The sequence below is a fragment of the Barbus barbus genome (genome assembly GCF_936440315.1).
Source record: "Barbus barbus genome assembly, chromosome: 15".
Classification (NCBI taxonomy): Eukaryota; Metazoa; Chordata; class Actinopteri; order Cypriniformes; family Cyprinidae; genus Barbus; species Barbus barbus.
In genome coordinates this window covers 19,992,501-20,006,020 of record NC_136743.1, presented here as the reverse complement: position 1 = coordinate 20,006,020, position 13,520 = coordinate 19,992,501, and the positions used below count along the sequence as shown (strand labels likewise).

Genomic DNA, 13,520 nt, shown 5'->3' with positions numbered 1-13,520 from the left:
GGAATGGGAGATGAGACTCTGATTGGTTTATTGCACGTTATACCCAAAAACACACCCATTACTCATTAAGAGAATAGGGACAACCCTTTTAGACCATGCGTTGGGAGCGCTGACCGTTTTTCCCGTCGTTATACTAGCAAAAGTGGATTCGAAAATGCGTTAAGTGCACCTGTGCCGTGCGCTTTAGACCATGCGCTTAGCTCATTAAAATAGGGCCCAAAGTCTCTTAGCCGAACTTTTTACTATTTCAATCATGTAAAATGTTGTTTACATTCCATCTCTGTTATCACAAAACCCATGACACACAACAAAAAGTGCTCCAATCACAACGTCCTCATTTTTAAATCGTTGTTGACATTTTTAAATGCCACAAATAAAGATGCCGCTGTCGGCCGCCACAGAGTTCCTGCTTCCAGTGAAAATGCAACCAGGAAACAGCCCGAGGGAGAAATTGTTTCTCTAGGAATCACCCTGCTGGCTAGTTCCTAGAATTAAGTTTCTAGAACTACGTGGTGCAAAAGCCCCTTATGATTATTACTATAAATCCATCCTCAAGAAAAGTTATTTTCTCTTTTGAGTAGCTAATTGGTTCGCACAAGCCGGCGGCGCAGCCAATTAATCTGTAGTGTAGCAACCTTTTTATTTACTTTGAACCTGGTCCATCTCAGTACTGTGTGCCATGTGAATTTTATTTAGCCTTCCTCCTCCCCAGCACCACCAATCTAGATCTGCTACTGGGTTTTATCTCCTTTAATTTGCAGAAGCGGTACAAATCCTAATCCCTGTAATTATTAGCATGTTTCAGCAGTAAAACTTCACTCATGCCAGCAGCATAGCTGTAGCATATCTAAATCCACCAAGATTAATCCTACCTACAGTTTTGTTTTTTTTATCTAATTTAAGAGTTGTCATGATTGAAAGTTTGCTCAAGTTTCTATAATTCTAGAGGTTTCTGTGGGCTGTTATAAGGTTACCCTTATTGTGTGCATGTGTGTGTGTTAGTTTTGTGCAGAATGGCTCATCTTTTGTGAAACTGTTGGCTCTCGGATCGGTCCAAATGTGTGCTGTTGGACGTTTTCCAGCTCTTCCACCTCTCTCACCAGCCCTGAGTGATGTGCCTTACCGTGTCAATGAGATCACAAAGCAGAAGGAGCAGTGCTGTGTTTCCATGGCTGCAGGTGATTCCACAGTAACCCACAGAAAACCCTAAATAAAATATCAGAATGATTTTCCACAATTTGCCAGAGAATATGAATTGTTAAGTGTTGCTTGCTGAGTAGTGAAAGTATCTGGGCTGCTAACACAGGATTGTAGGATTAAACTTAACAGTGACTTGGTACTATGATCTGTTATTATTCTTGGTCTTGATTTCTTCATTCCACAGGCCTACCTCATTTCTCCGCTGGAATCTTCCGTTGTTGGGGAAGGGACACATTCATCGCCCTGCGAGGACTAATGCTGGTCACAGGCCGTCACTTGGAGGCCAGGTACTCAATTAACTGAGACCAAGAATGCGTAAGAATGTAAATTCAGTATATGCTTAATTTATTAGTTTAAAATATCAATCTCAGTCGATCCAGAATCAACTGACCCTCATTGGATGACCTTAGATTTGAGAAACCAATCAAATAATTTTATTCTTGAGCCTCTAGAGATGAGATGAGATTTCTCCCTCTCAGTTCTTTTCTTTCCTCTTCATCCTGCTTTACAGGAACATCATCCTGGCCTTTGCTGGTACAATGAGACATGGATTGATTCCTAACCTGCTGGGAGAGGGTGTAGGTGCCCGTTTTAATTGCCGTGACGCAGTATGGTGGTGGCTGCAGTGCATTCAGGACTACTGTACTATGGTACCCAATGGCACTGACATCCTCCAATGCCCTGTGTCCAGGATGTACCCCACAAACGACTCTAAACCCCTGACAGCTGGCACTGTGGTGAGCACACCACCAAAGTTAAAAAGAACAACATTGATTTTAAATAGTAAAGACACTCATATTATATTATCATATACATGTCAATTTTGTGTTCTTGCTGACTAAAAGTATTAATTTCTTTAATAAATGTTCAGTTGTAGTTACAGTATGGGTCAACCTATATGTTTTTCAGGGAGGATGCCGATACCGATTATTACAGATCAAGTAGACCGATAACCAATAATTTGAACTAATATATACTGGATGTCTGGTGTAAAAATGAAAATTAATCTGACAATATTAATCTCTGACAAAAACTTTCAATGCTTTTAAATTATTTTATCGACAAATTGGTTTTAAAAATAACCGTTACCGATAACCAGAAAAATGCTTAATATCAGCGCCAGTATTCGGCTAGGCCGATAATCGGTCGACGCCTCTTCGTAGTTATAATAGACTATATAATGCATTGTGAATACAAATTTTGGTTTCACTGTTACCCAGATGTCATCTGTATTGTTTTGTTTCGGTAATGCCACAGGATCAGCTGCTGTATGAGGTCATTCATGAGGCCATGGAGCACCACATGCAGGGTATAGAGTTCAGAGAGAGGAACGCTGGACCTCAAATTGACAACAACATGAGAGACGAAGGTAAACCCTTTTTAAAACATTTTTAGGACTTTTTTCAAGATTCCTTTGAGAAAATGTTGAATATATTGTATTCTAAACCTTATCAGGCTTCAACATTGTGGCCAAGGTGAACCCCGACACTGGCTTTGTGTATGGCGGAAATCAGTTCAACTGTGGGACTTGGATGGACAAAATGGGAGAAAGCGAGAAGGCCCGCAACAAAGGGATACCAGCTACACCTAGGCATGTTTTGAAATCTCTTAAAGCCAAATATATTCTATTTATAAGATGCCATTTATAATTGGATTCTCTTTCCTCTGTCTCACTTTCTATAGCCCCTTTTACACAGCGCGTTGATTCCGGAAAATTGCTTGAGTGCCTTCTGTGTGAACGCAAACACGTCCCGGGATTGAACCCGGGAACGATCCCAGGTTGGGGACCTAGTAACATTGCTGGGTCAGTCCCGGAACGAGCGCTGTGTGAACAAAAGCCGGATCAATGCCGTAAAGGGTGTGTCGTAGTGATGACAGTTTTACCGGTTGTTTTGAAGCAGATCAACGTTCACATGACGAAAAATGTGTAAACTGAAATGAAGCAGCGATCAGGGAGCTCCTCACTATCCGCTCTGAAGCTTAGTTTAGTTTAGTGGAGTTTAGTGAAATAGTGCGGGCGCATTATACACGTCACATGAAATATCACGTGTCTTTACGGCATCTTTACGGGTTGTGTGTGAACGCACGCACAGATTCCAGAAAATCACTGGCAGTGTGAATGAACCAAAATCAGACCATCTCGGGACAAATCACAGGACACATTTTCCATGTATTTTCCGGAATGGCTGTATGAAAGAGGCTTATGTCTGTTGCCATCATTCAATATGACTCTTGTGTTCCTAATGCAGAGATGGATCAGCGGTGGAAATAGTGGGTCTGTGCAAATCTACATTGCGTTGGCTGGTGGCGCTACATAAACAAGGGCTCTTTCCTTACAATATTGTGGCCATACACAAAGATGGTGAGCTCAAATCTAATATTTGTAATTTACTCCAAATGTGCAAATACAGAATCTTTTAATCACAAACATTGTTATACCTGTAGGCAAACAGCTTTCTATGTCTTATGAAGAATGGGACAGAAAAATCCAGCAGAATTTTGAGAAGATGTTCTATGTGTCCCATGACCCGAATGACCCCAATGAGAAGCATCCCGAGTTGGTTCATAAGCGGGGGATTTACAAAGACAGCTATGGAGCCTCCAGCCCCTGGTGTGACTACCAGCTCAGACCCAACTTTCCCATTGCCATGGTGGTGGTGAGGATTTGTTCTAAAACTAACAGATTTGATTAGATCTAAAAGATCTCAGGGCAAAAAAGGCCAATGTTTATATTTTTATTTTTGTTTGCTTATATAGTTATTTTCAAATGTATATATTTACTATTTATTTACGTCTTTGCTTATTATTTTTTGCATATTTGCTTATTTTAATATGTATTTATTTTCTTTGTTTGCCTATTAATTTATATATTATTTATGTATTTGCTTGTTTGCTTATTTATTTGCTATAGGCTATATATTATTTGTTATTTTTCATAGTGTTTTATCATGATTTTTAGCATAATCTAAAATTACTTACATCTTTTTTTGTTTTATGTTCTTGATTTTATAATTATAAACCGTAATTACTCATTTGTTCATTCACATCAAGTCTTTGTAAACTGGTTACATGCTTTATGTGCACATGTTTTTATGTTAGTAGGAAAAATGTGCCATCACAGTGCTCCAAAATTTCAGTGAAAATCAATTTTAGGAAGCACATTATTTTTTCTGATTCCTTGGCTGGTGAGTGTTTAAGTTAGTGAGTAAAAGCTTAAAGGAGACCTATTATGCCTCTTTTTACAAGATGTAATATATGTTTCAGGTGTCCCCAGAATGTTTCTGAGAAATTTCAGCTCAAAATACCCCACAGATCATTTATTATATAATTTTGAAAATGCCTATTTTGAGTGGAAGTAGAAGCATGCTGATTTTCTGCATGTCTCTTTAAATGCAAATGAGCTGCTGCTCCCCACCCCCTTTCCCAGAATAAGACTGCCTTTACAGCTCGTTCCTCAGATAATCTGCTATAAAAAACATATTAGTTAAAACTTCTGATATACAGTTTTCTGAGCGCACACGTCCGAAGCACTCACACAGAAAGCGTCTTGTCACACTGCATGCAAGTAATAAACTAAGTTCTCTTTCATGTCTTATTGCACTTAAACTGTCAAATACACACAAGGTCATGTTAAAAACACATATGAGTTACAAAAACAGTCATGTGAAGGTAAACAGCTGGGAAAGAAATCACATGTTTATATTAGATCTGTGTGGTGTAATATACAGTAAATTAATCATTAAATCGTCTCGGTTACGTATGTAACCCTCGGTTACGTATGTAACCCTGATGGAGGGAACGGAGGCGTTATGTCGTGACAACATTATGGGGATTCACTTGGGAGCCCCTATCATCTCTGACTTTAAGAGAAAACGCCAAATGAAATTCGGCTAGTGGATTTTTCATACCTGAGCCACTCCCCATGCATACGGGTATAAATAGGCAACAGGTGCATCCACTCTTCAGGTTTTACGTTGAGGCGCCGAGAACTTGTCCCTGGCTGCCAGCGATGGCTCAAGGTTGTGGCAAGGGGACATAACATCTCCGTTCCCTCCATCAGGGAATGAGGGTTACATACGTAAACGAGACGCTCCCTATTTGTCAGTCACCAGGAGTTATGTCGTGACGACATTATGGTGTCCATGGAAATCGCCACAACCTGAACCCCGTCACAACTCCATGGCGCAGCAAATGTTGGCGACCGCGTGTCAGACAACTGCTACGCAAAGGTCGTAACCTTCCCACCGCCCCAGCGCAAATTCGCTGACTTTGGTACCCGCAGGAACCACAGGTGAGTACATCGCTGCTGGAGATAGCCAAGCCGCTGTTCCCTTCTCCACATAAATATTTTAACAGAAGGGATTTCGACCTTCAGTGAAAGATTGCTTCAAGTCTTTCCTCTTTGTTGTTTACAGCTTAGCAATAACGATGGGGACGCGAGCCTTCCGGAGAAGGCCACTGAGGCCACATCCTACCTGTAGGGACAATGATATGGACTGACTCAGGCCTGAGGCAGTACTACATATGGAATTGGTCTCTGAAGCAGGTCCTACCTGAGAGTAGGGATTGATCAACTGCCAGCAGTGACTGACAGAACGCTCTGTCAAAGGGAAGACACGGGTTTACCGAGAGGGAAACCTTACTGTGGAAAAATCAAGCCATATGGACACCTAGCCCAGTACAGGTGCTGACCAGAGACCCGGGCAAGCTAACACCGATACTGGGCCTGGCGTCAGACTGCTCCGCCCAGTCTGACTGGCAGGGGTGCTGGAGGATACTCAACCAGGGTTCGCCTTTCAGGGAACTTACTGGAGGAAGAGGCACTCGCATCTTCGGGTGAGGGGAAATGGCGCAGCAAGCGTGACACCGGCCAGCTGTTCCGCCACTTACCTGTTACCCAACACACAGGAAGAAACTGGCTCAATGTGGAGATTGTAAAATCTCGTGAAGGTGTTCGGTGTCACCCAGCCCGCAGCTCTGCAAATGTCTGCCAGTGAGGCACCGTGCATCCTTCGCATCGGAGGAGGCAACACTCCATGTGGAGTGAGCCCTCACCCCCAGGGGGCAAGGCTCGCCTTGGGATTGGAACGCCAAGGCGATGGGCATCCACTATCCAGTGGGCCAACCTCTGCTTGGAGACAGCCTTCCCTTTCTGCTGACCTCTGTAGCAGACAAAGAGCTACTCGGAGCTTCTAAAGCTCTGGGTGCAGTCCATGTATATGCGCAGCGCCCATACGGGACACAGCAACGCCAAGGCTGGATCTGCCTCCTCTGGGGGCAGTGCTTGCAGGTTCATCACCTGATCGCGGAAAGGCGTGGTAGGAACCTTGGGCACATATCCAGGCCGGGTTCTCAGGACAATGTGAGCGTAGGCCGGCCTGAACACAAGGCACTCTTTGCTCACCGAAAATGCTTGGAGGTCCCCAACCCTCTTGATGGAAGTGAGCATGTCCAGGAGTGCTGTCTTAGCAGACAGGAACTAAAGCTCAACTGAAAAAAGGAAAGCAAGGTCCGACCAGGGGCTGAATAAACGCGACACATCGGCGTGATGGTCACCCGATGTGTACCGTGACGCCATGCCCACCTCGGGACTCGAAAGTGTAGCATGTAGAATGTATCGCGTTCTGACTGATCACAGCAGAACTCCCCGCGTCTCCAGGGACTGGCCAGAGATGTGACAACACCCGAGGGGGGCAGCCTCGCCGAATCTTCATCCTCAAGAGGACGACATGCTGCTATCGACATCTGAACTTCCGGGGGCGCACTGAATGAAATGCTGGTAGACGCACGAGACGGGCCAGAGAAATCAGTCTGGCCGTTTGCTTACAGGCTTTGGATGGGAGACGCGGACAATTCCTCCAAGTGGCGGCGTTTCACGGGCACAGGTGCACCGCAACTGCTTTCTCCACATGGGGAATGTCCGCGTACCCCCTGGCGGTGCTGCCGTCAGCTTACAGGCTTTGAACGGGCGACGTGGACGATTCCTCCAAGTGGCGGTGTTTCGCAGGCACAGGTGCACCGCAACTGCTTTCTCCACCTGGGGAATGTCCGCGTACCCCCTGGTGGTCTGTTGACCTCCAGCCTGATAGTCACGGCTGCCCCAGGCAATTATGGGTCTAATTCGGCGGTGGCGACAACACCCGAGGGGTGCAGCTCCGATGCTGCTAGCCCGAATCTTCATCCTCGGAGGACCATAGCCCATCCCCTGATGCTGTTATCAACATCTGATCTTCTGGGGGCGCAGAGAATGTAATGCTGGTAGCTGCACGAAGATGGGCCAGCGAAATCACTAATCACTCGGGAACCGAGCGGGACCTTCGCTGTGTGAGGAATAAGGAATATCTTTAAAAAGACGTTCGCCGTCCGTGTTTAGGAAATCTGCTCTTTTAGATTGAAGTGCCCAGGGGAATCACTGACGACAGGGACACCACTGTTCACACCGTAACGCTAACCAAGAACAGCTTCCAGTCAACAGATGAAAGACTTTGTGCAGAACGGCACTCTTCATCCACTCAGCTCCGAAGCAAAAATCTGAAGAGTGGATGTACCTGTCTTTATACCCATATGCACGGGGAGTGGCTCAGGTATGCAAAATCCACTAGCCAAATTTCATTGGCGTTTTAAAGTCAGAGATGATTGGAGCTCCCAATTGAATCCCCATAATGTCGTCACGACATAACTCGTAGTGACCGTCAGATAGGGAACCGCTGCTTTCTTGTCTCCTCTGAGGCTGGGACTCTAAGTAGTGTTCTGTGCTCGTCAATGCATCCAAAGACTGAACAGTTAGCATGCTTTGCTCAAATTCTTTGCCATGGCATTAGAACACCATTGTCGCTTGTCGTCACATAATGGTGGCACCATGGGTGGAAACTTGCTGTTTAAGGGGCGGTAATAATATAATAAGGTTCCCTTTATACGTCACATGGGAGCTTTCTGTTTAAGGGGCGGTAATAATATAATAAGGTTCCCTTTATACGTCACATGGGAGCGAAATCTGAGCGGCTCCTTTTTTCACAAGCTTGCAGAGAAAGGCTTACAAAAAATGTACTTAAGCACTTAAACATGGAAAAAGTTGTATTTTCATGATATGTCACCTTTAATAGTTATGAATCATCATTATATTTCTAATGGTTTTCCTTCCTAGGCTCCAGAGCTGTTTACTGTGGAGCATGCTTGGGAAGCACTGAACATTGCAGAAGAGAAACTGCTTGGACCTCTTGGGATGAAGACCTTAGACCCAGAGTGAGAGTCCTTAAAATGAATTATACTGCATTACCTGGAACATTCTTCCTGCTTCCTGTGTGTGACTCATGATTTGTTTGTTTGAATAGTGACATGGTCTACTGTGGCGTTTATGATAATTCTCTGGAAAATGACAACTACAACCTCGCCAGGGGCTTCAACTACCATCAAGGCCCTGTAAGATCCATTTGTACTGCTTCATCAGCACAATTTCAGCTTTTTTTTTAGGATTCCTAACGTTTCTATACATCTACCTCATTAGGAGTGGCTCTGGCCTATTGGTTACTTCCTCCGTGCAAAGATCTACTTTGCAAAGAAGCTTGGAAAAGACACCTATGACAAAACAGTGTATTTGGTGAAGAATGTCCTCTCTCGCCATTATGTCCACATGGAAAGGTAAACGCTGCATAAACAATTATTGCCCTCAGAAACAGTAAACGATATCATTGGTTGACCAAAATGGGTTTTAAAATCACTGGTGTCATGACTTATAGCTGGAATATTGCAAATATTACTTAGTAAAATTTGAAGTTAGCAAATGAGATATACATAACACATATGATGCCAATATAATGGTCTGTCTAGGGCTGTATACCTTGGAGAACCTGGCGATACGATACATACCTCGATACACAGGTCACGATTCGATACGTACCTCGATACAGAGCTGTCTCGATACGATTTGATACAATGTGACACGATTCGATACGATTCAATAAAAATACATGGGCCAGAGCCAATTAGTTAATGCTGAACACATTTACTCAACAAACAGAACTCTGCATTTTTCTTCAATTTATTGAAGACAAAAGTGCATTATAACAAAGTGCATTTTGCTTAAATATTTGCAACTTAAAGTGCTCTGATTAATTGTACACAAATTGTATTAATCTGGAAATTACCACAAGTCAACATTTAACTTTCCAAGGGTACAGTCTGAGCTCACACAAGCACAAAATCTTCTTCTTATTATTCTTAACTTCTTATTAAATCTTCTTATAATTCTTTTTTGTGACACCATGTACTGCCATAACATATTTCACTATGAAATCACTTAAATGCTACATCTTGCTTTAACATTTTCCATGAGTTTTTTTTAAACTCGCGGGCGCCGCTGCGCCCCCTAATGGCTGGGCGGAGTATCGATACTAAGGGCTAGAATATCGATACTGTATCTTTTTTTATTATATCGGTATGTATCTAAGAATCGATATTTTGAGCACACCCCTAGGTCTGTCACTAGATGCATTTCCAGTACAGGTTTGCGCAAAACTTTTGTAACATTTTAGAAATGTCGATAAAAAAACTATTGCATAACCACGCCGTTTCCATTAACCGATGTTATGCGACTAAAGCATTTTTTTCCTCTTGCGATAAGTCATGGTGACAGATGTTGGCAGGTTTACGTACATATATCGCAGGCACCGCACTACCCATTATTTTTAATTGAATGAGATGTAGTCGTGTATCTTTAGAGAAGCACCGCGGAGAGCCGCTTCTGGGATGCTTCTGAAATGTGCTGCTATAAACCCAAGTATTTACTAGAGGGGCCGCTATCAGCTATGGTGATCGTATTGAAGCCGTAATGTGCCGCAGACGTTTGTAGTGTAAATAAAAGGTTTTCCAAGCATTAATTGCAAGGAAAGCCCCTTATATTTGAGAGTGGCCACATATTGGTGGCTATAGTACATTAAAGAATGATCATGTGACTTTGCGAATTGCAGGTAGCATTTAAATGCAAAAACAAAAACTGTTTCCATTGCAAGTTTGTGAAGTATTCTTTTTTTTCTAATTGCCTGAAAAAATCACCTCATGCAAGCTTAAAAACATTTTTGCGATATATGGGTGTTCTTGTGAAATTGACGTATTTCCATTAGGCGTATTTTCAATTCACAATTTCAGTTTGCGCAAATTTAATTATAATGGAATTTTAAGCTGAAGTGTGCAATTTCAATGCCATTATGTTGTACATGGAGATCAAATCTGCATAATGTGGCCATGTAATCAGGATTTGATATATCTGTTTTCTGTTCCTCAGGTCATCCTGGAAGGGACTGCCAGAGCTCACTAATGAGAATGGCCAGTACTGCCCTTTTAGCTGTGAAACCCAGGCCTGGTCTCTTGCCGCTGTGCTTGAGGTTCTTCATGATCTGTGAGCAGAGATTATGCACCCTCGTCTTCCACAAGTGTTCCTGTGCAATCTTGTTTTTGTTTTTGTGTTGTTTAACTGAACAGGTCAGAGGACACGTTATCACCCTGAGCTCATAGCTGATTGAGTGTAAAGTACAACACAACATCCTATACTTCAGAATTAGAATAAGATTTCCTTGTTCCTCATGTTCCCCTCCCTTGCTCATCCAGCTTCTACTAGACTACTAGAGACTGCGAGTTTGCCCTGTGTAGCTGAGGTACGTCATTAAAATGTTGATGTAATTCTGTCAGAATATTCAGAACATGTCTAGTATAACCTATAATTAGTTAATGTGTAGTGTTTGTCCTACTTCTTTGCACAAAAACACATTTTACTGTGATGTAACGTTACTTTTGAAACTCACTAAATGTTTTTGTTTGCATGTTTCGAAATGACTGAATAATTAGGAAAACTAAAAATGGATAGATGAGAAATAAAAAGAATGTTTAAAGACTGGGTATCTGGAAAATATTATTTTTAAACTTTGTAACTTTTTGTTTTTAATTCAGAAAGCAGAGGCATTTTCATTGCCAATTATTTATTTTATTACATATTTAAAGTATTCACATTCTCCACAGTTATTGCGTAGCTATATTCCATGAATGCTATAAAAACTTTTATTATCAAGTTTTATTGCTTTTAATCTAAAATATCAGAGTGTTTTCATGTAGAACTAGTTAGAATGATCAAAGTTTGATCAAAAGAAAAAGTGAGTGCAAAATTAGCGCAAGGAGAATCACATTGAGCCACACTGCACTCAAATGTCTGTTTTTGTGGCTGGAGTTCTGTTGAAAAAAAAACATAAAAGAACAGTCAAACACTTGATTATGAGAAAATAGGAGCATGTCTATTAGAATACTCACTGGTAAAGAACTAGTTTGCTGAGAAGCAGCTGGTGGTTTTATTGTTGTAGAGGACCGAATTACAGAGCTGTTCACCATGGTCCAAAAAGATGTATAGTCTCTGACAAATGTTACACTGAAAGGGCATTGAAATAATGGAGAATTATGATCAAGTGTTTAATTTGAAGAGATTACGAGTGTATTTGCCTCTTTAAACAAGAGTTAAACACATACAAGAACTGAATATCACCCAAGGAGGAGTTTGCCGGTGCTTCCCATGTAGCGTCAAACTGGGATTTCTTGTCTGCAGATACTTGGCTGAGAGTTGAGTTCTGAAGGCCAAAATCAGAGCGTTTCCATGACTCATGCCTCACTTTAGAGTTAAAGCAAATACTGCACCTAATATTTAAATGTCTGCATTGAATAGGAATGAGAAATTGAACGCATTAGCTCCATCTTAAAATAACAATAAAGCACCTCTATGTTGAAGCAGTTCAGGGCACGGGATTGGTTGATATTTATTGATGTAAAGTGTCCCACTGCAGTTTTTCCATCCACCTCTCGAGCCTGTAACATGAAGCCTTGGAATTCGGAGGCATTCTCTGCCGCCTGCAGGGTTACTGAGAGTTAAACACAGAGATGTGTGTTGACCTCTCCAGGTCTGTTGGCGTAACTTGAGTTGACCCCTGCTGCTTACATAATCATGAGGAAACTACAATAGTAATAAAATGAGACCAAGAACATCTGACAGGAAAACATAGCTGTTTTACAAGGTGGTGATTTTGTATAAATTTGAATAAAAACATTTTTTTAAACGGATATATAAAAGCGTGAATTAAATTGTACAAATTTGTAAGAATTCAGACAAATTAGCCACCAATTCACCAAAGTGTAAAACGGCTACAAATTGCCATGAAATTGAAATAATACAGCATAATTTCAAAGTGTTAAGGTAGATTTGCTTAGAGAATCTGAAGAAAATCCCAATAAATTAAAAAATAAATATAGTTTTGAGTAATCTACGTTAGTGTACTCATACTTAAAAAAATAATTAATTAATTGATATACACATTTAAAATGAGTCTTTCTTTTTCTGGGAAATAAAATGATTCATTCCGTACTGTGCAGATTTTTGTCCAATCAAATGCAGGAAGAATGAAAAAAGTCGCTCCCCCAATACCATCTGCAACTGATTAGCATGTATCTGATTGGGCTCATGGTTGTGATGTAACAATAGTTCACTGGCTATTCTTTGATATGTCGAGTTATTTGATATGATCTGCCTGAAAATCCTATTTCAATAGGAAAAACATCAGCATAAGAGGAAGTCTTTGAAAATCTCACTCATTTAAAGAAACGGTTAATCCTAAATTGAAAATTTGCTGAAAATGTACTCAATACCTTTTTGCTTATAAACAGTGCTTGATTTGTGTGAGTTTCTCTCCTGATTCAGATGAGGTGACTTTTTTTTACTGGCGAAAGCAATATTATTTATATTTTAGATTCCTTAATTATCCTTTTGTTTATTACAAACATCCAGCTTTTGAATTCATAAGGTGTTGATTAATGGACTAGTCATGTTGTGGATTATGTAGTTTTTACCAGCTGGTTGAACTCTCATTCTGACAGCACCCATTCACTGCAGAGTTGATGCAAACTCATATACATCTTGGACGGCCTGAAGGTGATTCAATTTTCAGGCGATTTACATTTTTGGGTTAACTATTCCTTTAACAATGGATTACCAAAAATCTTTCAATTAAAAACCTAATACCCAATTACCCATAAAGAAGCAGCAGCAGTTAGAAACTACCCTCACCATTGATGGTTTGTCCTGGTGTGAATGTGGTGCTGTTCACAGAGACTTTGTAAGGAGAGTTGCTTATTTGGGACTCAATGCCAGAGTGGTAGGGGGTCATGCTTTGACAGGAATCCTCCACTCGCCCATCAGGGTAAGCCGTGACCCTCCTCACGCAACACAAACACAACAGCAGGACAATTTCAACATGCATCTAGAAAACAACAACACACTTATTTATCTGATT

General features: G+C 41.5%; 1 protein-coding gene across 5 annotated transcripts in view; it reads left to right on the top strand.

Moving 5' to 3' along the window:
* Positions 1–11,091, top strand: part of LOC306881761 (glycogen debranching enzyme-like) — a 39,411-nt gene extending 28,320 nt beyond the window's left edge. For all 5 annotated transcript variants that reach the window (XM_079436022.1, XM_079436024.1, XM_079436023.1 and 2 more), the window contains exons 24-34: positions 1,003–1,178; positions 1,385–1,487; positions 1,712–1,937; positions 2,458–2,569; positions 2,656–2,791; positions 3,450–3,562; positions 3,646–3,857; positions 8,345–8,442; positions 8,532–8,619; positions 8,705–8,838; positions 10,481–11,091. In XM_079436022.1, the coding sequence (XP_079292148.1) occupies positions 1,003–1,178; positions 1,385–1,487; positions 1,712–1,937; positions 2,458–2,569; positions 2,656–2,791; positions 3,450–3,562; positions 3,646–3,857; positions 8,345–8,442; positions 8,532–8,619; positions 8,705–8,838; positions 10,481–10,598 (1,516 nt within the window). In that variant the 3' untranslated portion in view covers positions 10,599–11,091. The remainder of the gene's footprint in view (positions 1–1,002; positions 1,179–1,384; positions 1,488–1,711; positions 1,938–2,457; positions 2,570–2,655; positions 2,792–3,449; positions 3,563–3,645; positions 3,858–8,344; positions 8,443–8,531; positions 8,620–8,704; positions 8,839–10,480) is intronic.
* Positions 11,092–13,520: the final 2,429 nt, after the last annotated feature.